At 36.7% G+C, this 20,710-nt stretch overlaps 1 protein-coding gene across 1 annotated transcript in view; it reads right to left on the reverse strand.

Moving 5' to 3' along the window:
- IL1RAPL2 (interleukin 1 receptor accessory protein like 2) overlaps nt 1-20,438 on the reverse strand; it is a gene marked incomplete at both ends in the record, with an annotated part of 1,085,952 nt that extends 1,065,514 nt beyond the window's left edge. Inside the window, one exon of the mRNA XM_080718785.1 lies at nt 20,357-20,438. Within this exon, the coding sequence (XP_080574911.1) occupies nt 20,357-20,438 (82 nt within the window). The remainder of the gene's footprint in view (nt 1-20,356) is intronic.
- Between the last annotated feature and the right edge of the window lie 272 nt (nt 20,439-20,710).

Raw genomic sequence — 20,710 nt, forward strand, 5'->3', positions numbered from 1 at the left:
GGATTTTTCAGCACAAAAGCAATATGTATTTGGCAGAAACTACACTTCAAATTTTGAATGTTGACCCTTTTTCTTGGCTAGCAAAATGTGGCATGATACTTTCACATTATGCTGGGCAGTGGCAGCAAGCACACCTCTCAGCCAGACATGCTACTGGGAGGAGGGGAACCATCAATTCTCCACACTGTACTATAATGTACTGCTAAGCTCTGATGTTCTGAAGGTTATTTGTAGTAAATAGCAAATGCATTTTTACCTAACATCTTTTTCTTATGGGCTCACCATTTGGTGATCCCTCCCCAAATTTCCAACCCACTTCCCACTCCCTCCACATATACTGTATGTATGTATGTAGGTAGGTATGTAGGTATGTATGTATACATATGTGGGTCCATCAACACCTTCACTGCCATAATACAAAAACCCTGACCACACAACTTAGAGAACAAAAGTCTTATTTTCTCACAGTTTGGAAGATTTTGGGGTTCACTTCATGTGAAGCCAAGGTCTTCAGAACTCAGGTCATGGTAGAAAAAATCAGAGACAGAGAGAACAAAGACTCTGCTCTCAAATTACAAAAGACACAGGGAACAAACAAGCAAGGAGATTTAAAGCAAAAAAGCGCAGTCCCTAAGGCCACACCACAGAAACCCACCTTCTTCAATCATATCCCATCTGCCTAGGTTATCACCCATCCATTACAAGAGATTTATCCACTGATGAGATTGCAGTCCTCATGACTTAATTGCATAAACTCTGAACATTAATACATGAGCTTTTAGGGGACATTCTATATCTAACCAAAACAATATACACACATATAAACTCAGTTATATATTTTACATTCACATGAAAATTAGCACTTGCCTAGTATATTGCAGGGTGTTGAATATTTCATTATTCAATGAATAAATGAATTAAGGGGTAAACTGATTAGGATCTTATATGATACAGATTGTATGCCACTAAGTATTTCAACATTATTTTTTTTGTTGTTGTGGTACTGGGGTTTCTGGAAGCCTTTCTACCTCTAGGCTACACTCGCAGACCTATTTTATACTTTTTTTTATTTTTGGAAACAGGGTCTCTTAAGCCAGCATGCCTGACTTTGAACCTGCGCGATCCTCCTGTCTCCGCCTCCCAAGTGCGGGGATTACAAGTGTACGCCACCACGCCCGGCATTTCAACCTTATTTTATGTGCAGTCAGAAACCAAAGGAAGCCAGGCATGGTGGCACATTCCGGTAGTCCCAGTATTTGGGAGGCTGAGACAGGAGGATCACGGTTTGCAGACAGCCTCAGCTACTTAGTGAGGGCTTTTGCAACTCAGTGAGACCTTGTTTCAAAATAAAGAATAAAAATTAGGGCAGGGGCTGTAGCTCAGAGGTAGAATGCCCTGGGTTCCATCCCCAGTGCTGCAAAAAAAAAAAGGAGTTTTGTTTCATAGAAAAATGTCTTACACAGCTGAACATAGTGGTGCAACTTGTAATCCCAGCATTTGGGAGACTGAGACAGGAGGATTGCAGTTCAAGGACAGCCTCAGCTACTTAGTGAGGCCCTTTGCAACCCAGTGAGACCCTGTTTCAAAATAAGGAATAAAATATAGGGCTGGGGGTGTAGCTCGGAGGTAGGATGTCCCTGGGTTCCATCTTCAGTACCGAAAAAAATAAGAAAGTCTTGTACAAAGTAGGTGATCTGAGAATGCTTACTAGATGACTGGATACATGCTTTCAAATTGCTAAAACACTGTCTTTAAGTATTATGATAGAAATGATCAGGAGTATAGTAGGGACTGGAAGCTAAAGGCTGGAAGACCAGGTTGAAGGCTTGAGCAATCTCTAGAAGAGTAAAAGACTGACCTAGTTTAGCAGCAGAGTGAAGTAGATATGGAAACTGTTTTAGAATTCAAAATAGCAACATTTGGTGATCACTAGATACGAGAATTTAGGAAAGATTTGACGGTCACACTACATATCCTGGATAAACTAGAATAATGTCATTTTGACCAAAAATCATAACACAACATGGGTGGAATGTGAAAGGAGGAGATTAAAAATTTACTTTTGAATACATTGCGTTCAAAATACCTATGGGAAAGTAAAGTGAAGATAACTGGCAGAAAAGTAGTGCATGTAACTTAGGAGAGGCATGATGGCTGGACTGCTGGATCAAAAGGTCAAGTGTTCTCATCCTTTGCTGTACATGAGAATTACCTGGGAATTAAACAAAAATTCTACTGCAGCCAGGCATGATGGTACATGCCTGTAATCCCAATACTTAGGAGGCTAAGACAGGAGAATTGAAGGTTCAAGGCCAGTCTTAGCAATTTAGCAAGACTTGCAGCAACCCAGAAATACGCTGTTTGAAAACAAAATAACATAAGATAGGGCCAAAGATATAGCTCAGAGGTAGAACACTCCTGGGTCCAAACCTCAGTACCACATTTTTTTTAATCCTTCTGATCTCTGGCCCCAGATAAGCTCAAATAAACCAGTAACTCTGAGAGTGGGATTTGTACAAGAGTATGTTTTAAAAGCTCCCTAGTTGATTACTAAACATAGATATATACTGATAGGGCGGACAGTTAATGCCAAGGGAATCTAGAATATAGAATGTTTTTTAAAGGAGAATCAAGGAGAAAATGCTGGAGAAATTAAACTGTTAAGGGCTAGGGGGAAAAAAACTATCATAGTAACAGAGACTGAAAAAAAGTCCTTGGAAAGATATGAATAGTAAAATAGTGTTGTCACTTGAACAAAAGAACTGAGTCAAAAACAAAGGAGCTTTGTTCAGTGGCACCAAATGTGCAATACTGTCCCAACGTATTAGTGTGGAATGTCTTTAAGATGAAGCTATCTATGGCCTATTAGAGAAAAAAGAAATTTCTGAGTAAAGGTCAAGAAAATTGTGAATTATTTGGATGCTGTTCAGGCTTGGTGAGAGCACAGTGCCAAGAAAGAAGCAAGGCTGTTCAAAACAGTGTGGCTGGGGGAAGTGCCAAAGGTAAAAATCTGCCTACCTCCTAATTTTTCCATGCCTTCAGCCTCTGAATTTTTTAAGAACTGCTTGAAAAGTAACTATAGCTATGCCTCAGTCACCTTCTTAAAGACAAATGGAAAGATCCAGAAGTAGTTCAGCGAGAACCTAAGTGATTTAGCTTTTAAAAACTAGAAAATCATGCAGAAGGTTAAGGGTGCTTAGTAGACATATGCAGACATTAGACTACCATGCCATGGTGACTATATAAGCTATTACTCCTTCTATATTCAGACAACCACAGGAAGGTAAAATGCTACAGCAGAGCTATAGAAGGAATGTGTTATAGTGCCACCTGCTGGTAATATTAAAGCCAGAAACATGTTCCTATTCTTTTAAATCACTAATTCCCCGAAGCCGAGGATTAAAGAATACAGGGAAATAAGCTTTATTCTGATTTATAACAGAGAGATGCTTTACTTAGTAACTTCTTTTATTCAAAATACATTTTCAGAGTTGAAAATAAAGCTGTGATTGAACCTTTCCTAAAATGAAAAGCATGTGAATAGAAGCACTAGCCCAGGACTAGGCTGTCTCACCAACCGTGCCCCCTGCTTTCCAATCTGAGGCACCTCGACCCACATTTCCTTTTTCAGTTCTCAATGTATTTTCTATAGTTTCAAAAAAGGAAAGATATTTAGCACACCATCTGTCTAGCTACTTGTTTCTGTGCAAATATGTTTCCTAACTAGTTGAATTCTATACTATCCTTCAGTCTGGGCTACTTAGTACTCAAAAATAGCCTGCACTTTACACATCTATATATTTGCTTCAGCTATTCCCTCCGTTCAGAATACTGTGTCTCCCTTCATTTTTTCCAGCCCAGCCTTCACAGTGTCAAAGGACACCTCTCTCATGAAGCCTTCCCTAATCACCATCACTCTCAGCTGGAAATATGTCCTTCATCTGAACTATATTTATGCCTCTCATTGGACTCTTGCTGTATACCTTTTTACGTGCTTACAAATAAGCTGTATCCATGGTATAGTGATTAAGAGCATCAGTTTTGGAATCGGTCAATGATCTGACATCTGGGTTTTTTACTTAATAGCTGAAGACCTAAGATAAACTCACCCTCTCTGAGCTTCAAAAATCTCATCTACAAAATGAGCCTACTAAGGGTGCAACATGGTACAAAATGAGCCTACTGAGTGTGCAACATGGTACAAAATGAGCCTACTGAGGGTCACAGAAAGATGCAACATGGCAGAGTACTTAAGCAGGACTCTGGAATCAGCTAAAGCTGGCTTTAAATCCTGGCTCTGCCACTTACTAAACCATGTTGAAATGGTCCAAGTATTTTGCTGCCCTAAGCTTCAGTTTCCCTATCTATAAAATAAGAATAGGACCTGTCTACCTCAGCACTTTCACATGAGGAGACAATGGGTTTAAAGTGCCTAGCAAATAGTAGCACACAGTACATGTTAGTTTTTTTTCCTTCCCCTTTGATTCACTGAATTCCTTAGGAGCAGAAAGCAAGTCTTGCCTATTTCTGAGTCACATGGAGGTGTGCAGCAGAAGACTTCTTACATAGTCTGCCTGTATATTTGGTGAATTAATAAATGCCATGTTTTTGTGATATCCCTTAGCAGAATTTAGGTTTGTGCAATCTTATTTCTGCACAAAGAAGTGATGCCAACTACATGTCAGTCATCTCAAGGGTTTAATGAGAAACTCTTAAAACCATGTGTTTCTTGTCTGTAGCCATTTAGGGAGAGCATACTTACAATACAGTTCTAAGTCACACCCACAGAGAGAAGCAGGGCCTGCCTCTTAGCCTGGGGGAAGGTCATTAAATGTCAAAGCATTTCTTTCAGAGAAGAACAAGCCCGGTACAATCCTCACAAATTATCTGATTCTCTATGATGGTTTTAAATAAATATATGGAAGCAAAAACTAGGACAAGAATCAGAATATGAACAAAAGTTTTAAACTACATATGCAGTATTTCTCTGATGGACTGGGGGTGTCATGCATATTTTAACAAATCTCTGGGTGTCAGCTTTCCCCAGGGCCAAAACTCAGTAGGCATTAAGGGTGTACTTTTGCAGAGCACGTATTTCGTTTAGGGCAAATTACACCTGTAGAAGTCAGCAGAGCCACAAGAGATGCACTCTAGCCTGACATGCCTACATGAGTTGGGTTATGATAGAAACTCACCCTAGCAGAAATAATAGGCATTCAAAGCTCCTCTCCACCCTAGCAAATACAATATCCTTTCATTTTGAAACAACAGTGTAGAAAGGAGCCTATTCATTGCAGTTCTCGGCTGTTCTTTTGGAGGGGTAAAATCCCAACATCTAAATTAATAGAAGGCTCAAATATTCTTAATTTTTGCTCATTTTTAACATAATAGCAAGCCTGATAACTCCTATATTCAAATTATGCTACAGAGCTGCACAGGATCCCCACGTGGAATTACTTTCAGACTTCCCAACTTTTAAATTCATTAACTACTTTAATTAAGCTAATTATCTACATGTTTCTATTTAAAGAGAACCAGTGTCATAAAAGGCTTCCATATTTTAATCATATCAGATATTATTGATGGTATATAATAACCAAAATGATTAACTTCCATTCTCTTCTCTACCATTCTTATTAAATGAATGGAACAGACAGAGATTGCCACTCTATATGGTTTGCTTTGCTGATTTCATTCTCTAATATTTCCACTTATAAGAATTTATCCTACCAAAACATTTATTTATTTCTCTTTGTGTGTGTGTGGTAAAGGGGACTGAACCCATGGGCATTTTACCGCAGAGCTACACCCCCAGCCCTTTTTATCTTTTGGTTTGAAACAGGGGCTCACTAGGTTGCTGAGCCTGTGCTCAAACTTGCAGTCCTTTTGTCTCAGCCTCCTCAATACTGGGATTATAGGCACATGCCCAACTCTGTGACATTTGCTCTCCCAGATCACTAAGATCATGTAATAGGGTGCTTCTTGCAGTACTGTTTTAGAACAGCAAAACCTAAGGAGAGTTTCTAAAAACAGAACATAAACAAAGCACAGATAAAATTTTAAAGTTCAAACCACGGAATACCATACAATATTTAAATGCATGAGCTAGATAAAGAGCTTATGTCATTATAATGTGAAGTAACAAATCAAATTGGACAACAGTATGATTCCAAGTTTGAAAATACAATTTAGATTAAATATATCATTAATATACATATATATATATATATCCAAATTCAAGCAACTTTTGTACGCACCGCACTGACTAAATAGCTTTAGTGGAATGAACCTTAAGGAAAAAATAATTGTGAAATATCTAACACTTTCTTTAGTAAAGTCTGTTGTTGGTAGAGGTATTGGTGCACTCATTCTGAAACTTACTTTGTATAACTTAAAGGATAAAACAAGAAAGTACATTGGTATTGATGAAAATGGGAGTTCTCGTGTTAGGGGAAAAGACACAAAAACATAAAATGGTAAAAGTTGAGGGAGAACTCTATGATATTAGATTTGAGCTGAAGTCATCTAAATGAAATTATAGCTAAAAAGTGGTTTCTGAAAGGAATCAGTACCCAGGTAAACTTAGCTCATGTTTACACACTAAGCAAAAGAGAGTTCAAATAGTGATGGGGAATTAAGGGGTTAGTAACAGGAAAACTTCTAGTTCCAACTAAAAGGAAATAATTGGAACAAAACCAGATTTTCCACAGTAATCAACAATGAAAGTGGATAAAATATATGAAGCAACTGTTTTTAGCCTCTGTGGTCTCAGAGAAAAGATCAGTTCATATAGTAATCCTCCCAAGAAACTCAGGCTTTCTACTTGAGTCTAATTCCCCAATTATAGCATGGTAAGTCAGAGTCCTAACAGAGCTCAGTTGTCCCACTGAGCTGAAGTTACAGAGTTCAAAGTTCAAGGCCGCTAAAACAGCTGGAAGCTATGACAAATGGAATTTCACAGAAGGGATCCCATGATATCTATGTAGGAGTTTTCCATGAGTACCTGACTGAGGACTGGACTAATCACACTAAGAGCAAAACTACCAAAGTTTATTATCAGGGAGTGACTACTACAGGGTTAATAATGATACAGCGATATTAAAAGGTAAGAAGTGTTGCAGGGGTGATGGTACATGCCTATAATCTCAGTATTTGGGAGGTTTAAGAGAGGAGAATCACAGGTTCGAGGCCAGCCTTATGTGCTCAGACACTTGGCAAATTATTAGCTAAGACCCTATTTCAAATTAAAAACTAAAAAGAGCTGAGGTTATAGGTTGGAGATAGAATGCCCCTGGGTTCAATCTCCAGTACCGTACCATACACACACACACACACACACACACACACACACACACACACTCTAAAAAAGACAAGCAGTGTTAAAGAACACCTTACTAACATCTACACATCCAGCTAGGACTCCAGAAAGGTCCTGTCTTAGGAGAAAGAAACATGCCATAAAATAGGGCCTATGGTAGAGTCTTCATAGTAAAGTCTAAAACTAAGCCCTGGCAAGATACAGGAGAGGAAAAGTTAGAGGTTGAACCTCACTAAGTTATAGGTGATTGGAAGATGATTTAGGTTGATTTTTGTGTGTGTGTGTGTGTGTGGGTCTGGGGATGGAACCCAGGGGCATTTGACCTCCGGGCTACACCGCCTGCCCTATTTTTTATTCTTTATTTTGAAACCGGGTCTCACTGAGTTGCAAAGGGCCACACTAAGTAGCTGAGGCTGTCTGTGAACCGCGATCCTCCTTCGGTCTCAGCCTCCTGAATGCTGGGATGACAAGCGTGCGCCACCATGCCCGGCTCTGATTTATGTTTTTCACAGATTTTAACAAAGTTTAAAACCAAGCTCCACAGCAACTTGCAAGACCCTCAGCAACTTATCAAGACTCTGCTTCAAAATAAAAATAAATAAAATAGGGTTAGGATTATAGTTCAGTGGTAGAATGCCCCGGAGTTCAATTCCCAGTACCAAAAAAAAAAAAAAAAAAAAAAAAAACCTCCAAAAGTTTTAGATCAGTAGAACTGCTACTATAACAGACACCAATATCCTTTATAGAAACACAATATAATCTAGTAGCCCTATAGTGCCTATAGTATATGATCAACAAATTCTAGTACACAATAAAATAATCACTTGATATGGACAAAAAAAGTAATTTATATCAAGGAAAAAACAATCAAAAAAAGGAAAGAAAGCACCAATCCAGATGTTGGAATATAGTAGAGAATGTAAGTCAGCTAATAAATATATTCAAAGAATAAAAATATGTTGTAAGACATGAAAAATCATATAGATTTATGAGTGAATAAGTGACCCGATAATAAATATCAACAAAAACAGCAAATGTAACAAGATGCAATGGAAATTCTAAAACTGATAAGTGTAGCTAAAATGGAAATTTCAGTGGATGAGTTTATAAAAGATGGTAGAAAAAGAAGTCAGTGATCTTGAAAACAGATCAATAGAAACTTTCCAATCCCAAACAGAAAGAAAATAATTGAAGTAAAATGAACAGAATTTCAGGACCTGTAAGTTAATATAAAATAACCAAACATAATTGTCTTAGGAATTGAAGAAGAGGAGTTTGATAATAAGTCAGAAAATATTTGAAAGATAATTATTTTTCAAAGTTGATTAGAAATGTCAAGTTAAATATTCAAGAGTATCACCTTCCCCTAAGTATGACAAATACAAAGAAAATAGCAACCATGTGAGAGTAAATAATCTGAAAATCAAATCTCAAAAACACCCAGGGTAAAGGTTATATAACATACCGAGAAACAATGATAAGATTGACCACTGGCTTCTCCTCAGAAACAAAAGAGGCCAGAAAATGATATAATGATATGTTTAGAGAATAAAACTGTTAATCTAGCACTCTATATTCATGCAAGTAACCCACAAAATTCAGGGCAAAATAAAGACACTTTCACATAAACAAAAACATAGAATTTATCTCCAGCATTTCTGTGCTATAAGAAATAGTAAAGGATGTTCTACAAGCTGAGAAAGAAGAATAAACCAAATGTAAATTCAAAATTATCAGGAAGTAAATGGTGTGCAAGTAACAATAAACACATGGAAAATATAAAAGCTAATGTTTTCTACTTTTCATGATTACCTAGAACACAAAAATTGTCTAAAGCAAATATAATGACAATGGAAGGGATTTTCATTATACATGTACAAGATATGACAACAAAAACATGAAGCACTACTTAAACAGAATTACACTGTGAGGTACATTGTGACATGAGATGTAAGAAGTAAGAAGACATGAAGTAATAATCAGGACAAGGAAGTAGCAAATACAATAGCCACAATGTGAAGTATGCAGGGGTATAGCATCGACTCTGGATGGACTTTGTAACGTTAAAGATGCACATAATCAGTCCTAGAGCTGGAGAGAATTTTTTTTCTGTAATTGACCAGAGAGTAAATATTCTAGGCTCTGTAGGCCACAGTCTTTGTGGCAACTATTTACATCCACCATTGTAGAACAAAAGCAGCCATAGATAATAGGCAAACAAATATATGACTGTTCCCCAATAATATTTTATTTATAAAAATAGCCTAGATGTGGCCTGAAGGTCATGGTTTGTAACCCCTGTTCTTAAGGATCTATTAAATATAACAGAGTTATAGATAAAATGCCAGGAGAATACTAAAAATTATTTGGTTCGCCCCAAATAAGACAGAAATAGAGCAATGAGTAAACAATGACAATGACAACAGAAAAAGTAGTGACAAATGGAAAACACCTAGTCATATTATAGACTTAAGTCCAAACATACCAAGAGTTATATTCTTGGTAAATGGACTATATACTTTATCTAAAAGACAAACTGTCGCCGGGCGTGGTGGCGCACGCTTGTAATCCCCGCGTTTGGGAAGCAGAGCAGGAGGATCGCGCAGTTCGAAGCCAGAGGCGCTGGCTTAAGAGACCCTGTTTCCACATAAAAAAGTATAAAAATAGGTCTGGGAGTGTAGCCCGTGGGAGTGTAGCCAGACGAAGAAGGGCTTCCAGGAACCCCAGTACCACCAAAATAAATAAATAAAAGACAAACTGTCAAACTACATAGAAAGTAAAACTCAATAATGTGCAGTCTACAAAAGTTGCACTTTACATTTACAAGTATAAGTAGGTTGAGAGTAAAAGAACAAAAAATACCATAAAAATAATAAGCATAAGTCGGCAAGAACAGATACATTAACATGAGCAAAGTGAAATTCAAAACAAGTAATATTACAGGAGACAAAGAAGGTAATTGTGAAGACAAAACAGTTCTAAACATACACAACTAACAACAGCTTTAAAATTAGTGAAGCTAAATAGCCGGGTGTGGTGGTACACGCTTGTAATCCCTGCACTTTGGAGGCAGAGACAAGAGGATCGCGCAGGTTCAAAGCCAGCAGCGCTGGCTTAAGAGACTGTTTCCAAATTTAAAAATATATAAAATAGGTCTGGGAGTGTAGTCCGGAGGTAGAAGGGTTTCTAGGAACCCCAGTACCACCAAAATAAAAATAAAAAAATAAAATTAGTGAAGCTAAATTGACAGAGGTAACGAGAGCATTAGACAAAATCATAATTATATTTAGATATATTAATAATCATCTTTCACTGACTGAACAAGTATCAAGAATCAGTAAGAATATAGAACATACAAAAATTATCAACCACCTTCACCCTATAGATTCATACTGAGCATGACAGTACAATTCACACATTCATATGGAATATTCATCAATAGGGGTCATTTTTCTGTGATACCGATGATTGAACCCAGGAATACTCTACTTCTGAGCTATACTCCCAGCATCTTGTATCTTTTATTTTGATACAGGGTCTCCCTAAGTTGTCCAGGTTATCTTCAAACTAGGCATCCTCCTGTTTCAGCCTCCCCAGTACTGGAATTAGAGATGTGCACCACTGTGCCTGGAAATAGGGGACATGGTCTCAGACATAAATCTCAATAAATTTCAAAAGACTGAAATCTTACAGTGTATGTTTTCTGACATTTATACAATGGAATTAAATTAGACATAATAAAAGAATATATTAATAATGTAATTCATATTTAAGGATAAAAGAAAAATATTGAAGGTTTTCACCATAAAAATGATAAATATTTTAGGAGACAGAAATAATTAACCTGACTTAAACATTTACCATTTATATATGTACTGAGAAATATCACATGGTACCCCATTAATAATACCATTTTTATGGTTCATGTATGTTAAAAATTAAAAAGCATGAAATTATTAAACATTTAGAAATTAAATAACATAATTATACTTAACTCTAGTTCTATGAAGAAATCACAAGGGAAATTAGAAAGTGTTTTGAACTACATAATGATGACAACACTATCAAAATTTCTGGTTCACTGCTAGTAGTACCAAGAGAGAAAGTTGTAGCGTCACATGTCTCTATTAGTAAAGAAAGGTTTAAAATGTAAAAGTCCACCTTAAGAAACCAGAAGAAAACAAATGTAGTGGTGCACACCCATAATCCCAGTATTTGGAAGGCTGAAACAGGAAGATTAAAGGCTTGAGGCCAGCTTCAGGAACTTATCAAGGCCCTTCACACTTTGCAAAATCCTGTTTCAAAATAAAAAGATCTGGGAGTGTAGCTCAAAGGTGCAATGTTCATGAGTTCAATCCCCAGTACTGCACATACAAAAATAAACTAGAAAAAAAGAATAAATTAAATCCAAAGTGAGAAACAGAGAAAATTGAGTCAAAAGCTAGTTCTTAAAAAGATTAATAAGCTTGATAAATCCCTAAATCACAAAGACTAATCAAGAGAAAAAAAAATCAAGAGAAAAGGAATTAAAGAGGAAACATTTTAGGTCTTAGAGATATTAAAAAGATATTAGATGAATGTCATATAATTTTTAAAACCTAGATAAAATAAATCCCTTACACAAGCACAAATTATGAGATCTAACTCAAGAACAGAAAATCTTTATGAGATCCAACTTGAGAAAATCTTTATAACCCTGTATATATTAAAGAAATCAAAGCCCTAATTTTTATTTTTATTTTTATGTGGATCATGTTGAAAATGGTATACATTCAGACTGTGCTTGGTGCCCTCTCCCTCCCCCACTTCCACTTCCCCCTCACAACAGTGAGTGTCCAGGTTGACCATGCTACATTCATACTTTTACACATATTTGGAAGTAGCTCCTCCATTAATCTACCTCAGCCTTTTTCCTCTCCTACCCTTCCATTTCAGCTATGCTGAGGTTTCCTCTTCATTGTCGAGATTATTTCAGATGTTAATATTATCAAACATTTCAGGAAGAAATCACATCCTTTAAGAAAATAAAGGTAGCAAGAATGCTTCATAAGTCATGTTATGAAGTCAAGATAATCCTGTCATGAAACCTAATGAAACAATTACAAAAAAAACAGGACAATGTACTCATGAATAGTGTTGCAAGAATCTTTAACAAACAGAAGAATAAATTCAGCCATATATAAGATTAATAATATATCATGACTAAGAAAGGCTCATTTGTGTGTGTGTGTGTGTGTGTGTGTGTGTGTGTGTGTGTGTGTGTGTACTGGGGATTAAACCAAGGGACATTCTACTTCTGAGATACATCCCCAGCCCTTTTTATTTTTATTTTGAAACAGGGTCTCACCAAGTTGCTCAAATCCTCCAGTCTTAGCCTCCCAACACCCATGTGCCACAGTACCCAATTATATTTATTTCTTTAAAGTTGGACTGGCTCAACATTTGAAATAATGTAAATTCACTATATTAAAACAATAAAGGGGAAATTTTAGCATCTTAATAGATTCAGAAAAAGCATTTAACAAAAATCAGTACCAATTCATAATAAAAAAAAAAACACTCAGCAAACAACTGGCAAATATACGTGAAGAGTATATGAGTGACCATTGTACGGTTCTTATCACTTTTTTGTAGGCTTGAAATGTTGCCCCTTCTAAAAAAAGAAAGATTCATTTCTGTTTGTCTTACAGTAAAACCAAGTCAAATGTTGGTGTCTCCCACGAAAATCATTTTAGACTTCTCTTTCCTTTGTCTGGCTACCTGTTGCAGTTAAGTCTCCAGATGACCAACAAAAGTCATCATTTATCACTTGTCTACTGAAAAATAAAATCTATTCCTAACTTATACTGTTCTAACCAATGTTCTGGAGCCTCTGTCATATAGCTTGGCTGGCCTAGCCTGCTTCACCTGCTTTTCACTTTACTAATATACATCTCTCCCTGGCCAAAAATGCCTTATCACTGCTGTCTCTACCTTTTCACCTACACTGTGCCCTTGACTCTTTGACAGTATTCCTCCCTCATTGCAGCCCACCACAGTTCTAAACTTGTCTCAAGTACCTCATCTTCCACAGAATTCCACGATTGACTCTCCCTTTGCCTAACTCCCCTATCTTTAGGGTCATGTGCACATTTAATATTGAATCAAACTTTCTTGTGTTATTCTCCAAGTGTTACATATGCAAGGCCTCCGCAGTAGGAATATTTCCTTCCAGTTAACTAGATCTCTTATATTTGATATATTTAAGCACCTCTGTAGAAAAAGCCCATTTAATTGTAAATGAAAAACATCACTCCAAATTCTTTCAAGTTTGATTAGAATAAATGCATATTTTAAAACCATTATGTTATGCTTTTATACCTAATATTAGTTTGCATATATTTTTACATTTATTTTTATATTTACAGATATGGTCTAAATATTAGTAGCTATATAGTATTCAACTAGGTTCTCATAATTTGATTACCCATTCATTTACCCCAATGATATTAAACAGTTTTGAACAAGGGAATTTTTATTTTCCTTCCTCTCCCACCCCCAGGACTAGTAGAATGCTGCTCATACAGTAAGAGTTTAATAATCTACACCTCTGGCCACATAGAACCTAATAACTAAGGATTCTAAGTACATTTCCCCTTCATCTTCTTTGATAAGTGTTTCATTCAACTCAATTTAGGCCACATGTTAATAATGACTAATATGGTTTAGCCTGCTTAGTCCCTACTTACTCTAAGCTTTGACTTATTTACTTACTTACTTACCTATAACTAAGAATTGAATCCAGAAGGTATTCTACCTACTAGCTACACTCGCAAGCCTTTTGTTTTTATTTTTAAGCTAGATCTCATTAAATTGCTGAGGATGGTCTTGAGCCTGCAATCCTCCTTTCTCAGCCTCCCAAGTGCTGAATTAAATTTTGTTTTATACTCCAAACTCTGTCCTATAACACTTCCAGTGCCTCAGCCAATCCTTCCACTACATTTTCTTCCTTCAAAGATACAATACCTTCATAAAAATCACTAATAAAGAGATAAAAGTACCCAAGTACCAAGAGTCAGATTGCCCCTATCAATTAGACAGATAATGGGAAAGATTTTTTCTCCTTGATCTTAGCCCATTATTCAATCGCAATCACCTTGATCTTCTAATCATTTTGCGATCCACAGATAAGCACACAGTATGAATATCCTTATAGCAACATAACTTCTAACCAGCATTTGAAAACAAAATTTCTTATTGTCTCCCTTTTGAAAAATTTAAAGCAAGGTATTTTATTTTAATTATGTACCAGTCTATTTCACAAGGTAAGTTTTTTTTGTATGTACTTGGAAATGTTTTGAGAGACTAGCTTGCTCCAGAAATGCTGGCTCACATAACCTATTCTGCCTTTATGGTCTCCCTCTAGCACAAATTCTACAGGTGATAATTTCTAGTGAGAAAAAAAAATGCTGCCCAGACATGAACAATCAGAAGATGCCACAATTCTATAAACATATAAACCAAAGCCTCAAGTAGTCATTCTCTCATTCAATGGAATTGGATGATTCTATGAAAGTCAATCCAAAATTTATCTCTATGTTCCCACAGTATGCCAACATGTTTTTGCCTCCTTTTTACCACTAGGAACCACATTTTTCTAACTCATCCAGATTATTTTGGTAGCTTTGCAATTTTCTTCCCAATGAAATCACCTCCTCCTAAAATTGACAAATTCTTTCTAAAATCAACAGACACATTCTAAAGTTGACAACTTTCAGAAAACATGTTTTTCTACATCCTGTAGATTCTCTTGCTGAGAGTAAAACCTGAAGGCCACCCCTCCTGCCATGATAAGCACCAAAAAAGCTAAAACCTGGCTGAGACCCGCAGGTTACCAGGCTCCCTAAACATGGATAGATAGATATATATATTCCATTTGCAGTCTCTTCTATAAGAAAAAATTTACCTTGCCTTTGAGTTCTTAGAAGGTAGAGAAGGCAGGAAGGCAAGTTTCTTTTATCTTCCTTCAAAGCTGGCTTTAAATGACACCTATTTTCTTACCAAATTTACTCAGACCATTTGTGGAGCAGGCCTGGCAGGGCCTCTTGCCCTCCTCAGTAACAGTATTGCTCAGTAACAACAATAGCAGATCACTGAGAAGTTATTTGCTATGATTATCCTTCAGATGAACTGACTGCAAAATGACACCATTTCAGTTCAGAAGTAAACACACCCTTCTCATAAAATGGATGCCTTCCCTTATCCAAAGATCTAAGCGTGGAGAGCCAGATGCCAACAACTACATAGCAACACAGCTCACATTTTTATATAGCAATAGCAGCAGAAGTCAGAGTTTAATGCTCCAAATAATAACGGCCATATATACTTTGGGAACATAGTTTTTCAGTAGGAAAAATAGCTAAATAGAAGATCTTGAGTGACATCTTCTTGAGGGAGATCCTATTATTTTGTTGTGTGGTACTGGGGGTTGAACTCAGGATAATTCTACCTCTGAGCTATACCCAGCCTTACTTCATTTTTTATTTTTTATTTGTGTGTCAGGGGGGGTACTGGGGTTCCTGGAAGCCATTCTACCTCCAGGCTAAATTCCCAGACCTATTTTATACTTTTTTTATTTTTGGAAACAGGGTCTCTTAAATCAGCACAGCTGGCTTCGAACCTGCACGATCCTCCTGTCTCTGCCTCCCAAGTGCAGTGATTACAAGTGTGCGCCACCACACCTGGCTTCATTTTTTATTTTGAAACAGGATCTCACTAGGTTTCTGAGGGTCTTGCTAAGTTGCTGAGGCTGGCTACCAACTGTGATCTTCCTGTCTCAACCTCTCAAGTCTTGGGATCCATCACACCTGGATCCATCCATTCATCCTCTTAAAATTAGTTTTAGGTACATGTGTCCTCTACTAGAAAAATAAATGGGTATTTCTATCATTGACCTTTTTCAACATATTAGCCAATTTCCTGACATAAAAGTAAATCTATTTTTAATAGAGCAGACTTTCTAAATGGCTTTGAGGAAATGAGGGAGGAATTGGGTAAGGGCTAATTGGGTGATGTTTGCATGTATGCCTCTATCAACTTGTACATCATTAAAATGCATGACTATAATGCACCAATTAAAAATTTAAAAAGAATGCAATAACAGAAATAATGCTATGAACATACACAAAATTACCAATCTCAATCTCAAAGACTTGTGGAATGAGGGTGGGACGGGAGGCAGTGGGGAAAGCAACAAGTGTGTGCATTATTTTTCTAACACTCTGTACCCCAATATAATGTGTAAAATTACAATGCACCCATAAAAATAAAAGCTGATAATGCAAAAATAAATAGCTTTTATATATGTAGTCCTAAATATAGAGAAAGCATACTGATGAATATCATTCATATCTTGTAAAAATGACAATAAACACACTTGGCCAATCAGCTACAATCCTTAAAACTATATTCTGTGATGTTTGGCTACTGTATCCAGACCCTAGGTGCAGTCTCAGATCTATCTTTCCCGTTTCTTAATCCAGGACTGATGTTTGAGTTTGCCCAGTGTCAATATGTATTACACAGAAACTTAGGCTGTGATGTCATTTCTTTTCTTCATAGTTTTATTGGTGCAGTATACTCTTCCCATATATTTCATAGTGATAGTAACATGCATGCACACAGCACCTGGTGTGTGTGAAGCTCCCTCCCTACTCCTCTTCCCCATGTACGATATTGAGATTGATGTTGGTATTCCCATATATACATAATGTCAGTGGAAATGATTCCTTCATTGATCCTCCCTCTCCCTCCTCCCCTAGACTGTGCTGGTATTTCTAAAATCTATATACTACCACAAACCAAGAGATATGCTTCAATATGTGGCAAGAATAAAATTTTAGATGAACTTGTGATATTGAGAGTTTAACTGGTGGTAGAGCTCTTGCCTAGCATACCACGAGGGCCTGGGTTCAATCCTCAGCACCAGAGAAGAGAAAAAAGTTGTAACTACAGCTGGAAGTGGTGGCACATTCTTGTAATCCCAGTACATGGGAAGCCGAGACAGGAGGATCACAGATTTGCAGCTAGCCTCAGCTATTCAGCGAGGCTCTCCACAACTTAGTGAGACCCTGCTTCAAAAATACAGAATAAAAAGATGAGAGTGAAGCTTGGAGGCAAATTGCCCCTGGCTTTAATCCCCAGTATCACACAAAAAACAAGAAGATACTGCAATCGTTAGGTCCTTTGCCTGACTTGTCAAGTACAGAATAAAGTTTCGTCCCTTGGTCATCTGGCACAAAAGAAAGTCCTTGGCATCAGTATTTATAGGGATTTCAGTGAAAGGGATCCCTGTCTACAGTGAACTGTACAGAAATCATTAAAACTGGCTTAACATCTGGCACCAAATGGTCATAAATACTAATGAATAAAGAGTACAATCATTCTTCATTTTTCACTTGGGGGAAGGGAATAAAAGAGAAAAATAGAAGCTCTGAGTTCCGCTGATAATTCCATGAAGCGCAACTATATGAGCTTGAACCCTGATCCCTTTAATTAGCAAAGGGCAAAGCATCTCCCAAATGACATGAAGCAAAACTTTGCACTACAGATTTGTCAAGGAATTTTTAATACACTTCCAAAGATAAGGCAACTCAAATAGGACTATTACAATTAGAGTGTAAATATTCCTACTTTTTATGTAAAATTTCTATGTAAAATATTATTAACAGAAGTGTAGGGCTGAAGAAGAGGATTATAATGGAGTTGGCTAAACAGGGTAAAAATGTTAAAAACGACTCCAAAGTACCCTCCCCCATTTTAATCAGCTATGATCAACTTAGGATGTCTTTTATTCATCCCAGGTCCAATATTTTGTATTGTGACATAATAAACATACAAACAAAAACCACTTAGGGAAATACAAACCAATGCCAACTATTAATATTTTCTGTTTAATCCATATATGACAAAAATAGAAGCAGGAAGAAATAAAAGGAAAAGATTATGCTTTCAACCCACTTCCACTGCTTAGGCCTGCAAAAGTTTTGTTCTGACACCATAACTGTTATTCTCCTGGGTGGTGAGGCAAAGGAAGCAAAGACAGAAGACAAAAACCATTGAAACACTTTAAGTGAAGTATCTTTTTATAATGTTTCTTCAATAAAGCTAACTGCACTTGTCCCCTTTAAGAAAAAAAGCAAAGATCCCCTAGTAAACCACAGACTTATATTTAACTAGTAAAATAAAGGGGCAAAAGATTAAAATTTTGAACTCTGAATGACACCTGTTTATCAAAGACAACATTTTCTAAGTGTGTGCCTGTGTGTGTGTTTTAATAGCCTTTATCCTCAGAATTAATATGCAAGCCAAAATGTGACAGAATACCAAGACAGTACCTCATTTTTTGGCTTTTTCATTTGGATTTTACAGGAGTTAAACTACCATGGTATTAGATGACTTTTTAAATAACTTTTTTGCAAGTCTGGGGATTTAACCCAGGAACATTTAACCTCCAAGCTACACCCCCTGCCTTATTTTTATTCTTTATTTTGAAACATGGTCCAACTGAGTTGCAGAGGACCTCACTAAGTAGCTGAGACTGTCCTTGATATGCAATCCTCCTGTCTCAGCCTCCCAAATGCTGGGATTATAAGCGTGCACCATCATGCCCAGCAATAACTGGCTTCTGAAACCCTCAACTCATTTTTTCCTTTCAGACTGTGCTACAGACATTATGATATAACCAGGTAAAGAAAATGGGATCTGGTCCAACAGATTATATTTGCTAGTAAGTTATCTCTCCAAGCATTTTATTTCAGCAACAATCAATCTGAACCAAGACCAAAAGTGAATATGTGACCTGAAAAGTAAGGCAAGGAAAAGCAGCCATGAATGCTACACCAAGCTGCAAAGATGATAGGTAAAATCCTGCACCCAAGTACAGCTGAAAGAGAGCAACATTTATACTAAAGTGATTGAAATACATGAGTCTATATGAAGACAGTCGATATATTGCCCTACCTTTACTATTCCAGGATTTTTTCTTCAGCATTATTTCCTCTGTGTTATAACCTATGACACTTTTGTTAATGACTTATTAATATACTTTCAGTTGAAGAGCAACACTGCTAGCTATTTTAACTATCAAGTGTTCTTACCTCAGAAAACAAACATTATCCAAACTCCAAGCCCCACTCAGCATTACTGCTTTGAAAAATAAAGCATTTGTACTTTACAGTCTGAATTTTATATTTAATGAGAGAGTGTATACATTTAATCCTGGGAAATAACTGAATCAGAAACCAGTAAAAAGACATAGCATAATCTTCTGTTTCTACATAGTAATATATTCCTAAATGTCTTACTGGAATAATCGCAGATAGAAAGTCAATTCTCAAAATCTTATGAAGAGTTTGCAATTATAGCTACCATATATAATCAAAAGTGAAAGACATAAACATCCAGGTTTTATTAAACAATGATTAAGCTTTGATTGGGATATCTACTGGCTACCACTAATCTCTTAGTACAATAATGGCTTTCTGCCAGACCACCATATTCAATAAATTTCTCTTCAGGCAGCAATTAGCTAATATTTTTGGACACATAGGCTTTAAACCTCTGCCTACTAGGGATTTGGTACAAATATGAAGAACTAAACCTCACTGATATTTGTCAAAAGCTTTCGTTTAAACTATGTTGCGGCACACTCTATTAGGAGGCAAAGGGTGTATATTTTAAAGGTTTCCTATCTGCTAGTTTGTAAATGTTTGCTCCTAGGTGTTTATTCACTAGCAAATGTAACCAACTCTAAGTAGGCCTTTAACATTTTGTTGTCCTCTGAGAGTATACTGGTCACTGAAGTGTAACAAAATTCCACTGGTATCCCAACATTTTCTCAGTGGTAGGCTAAAACCTCATTTTTATTTTGGCTACTTTCCAGTATAGCTGGAATACAAGTGCTTCTGTTTAAAATAGTCCTAGATAAAGGCACAGATGCCCTCTGAATACTCACAAAAGCCAAGCATTCTGACCAAATAGAAGTTGCTAGCAACTTACCAGAATTTCTCTTTGACACCATTTTCAAATTTGTGCTGACCACAGAACAGACCACAAGGATCAGAAGAAATGGAGGCTTCATTGTTCACTTTCTTTGGCAGCTGAAAAGTCAAAAAGGGGGAGCGATTAAATTTAAACCACAGATCTTGACCTTAACAAAAACTGCAGCTACAGGTTAAGCATCCTTAATCTGAAAATCTCAAATCAAAATGTACTTTTGAAATCACATTAGTTGAATGCCCATCTGGTAAAAATCTATGCAAATGTCCCCAAATCTGAAAAACTTCCCAAGCATTTCAGATATGATGCTTGACCTTCTAATTTTATATCTCCAGAAAACCCATTACAGAAATA

Source organism: Muscardinus avellanarius (assembly GCF_963383645.1).
Source record: "Muscardinus avellanarius genome assembly, chromosome: X".
NCBI lineage: Eukaryota > Metazoa > Chordata > Mammalia > Rodentia > Gliridae > Muscardinus > Muscardinus avellanarius.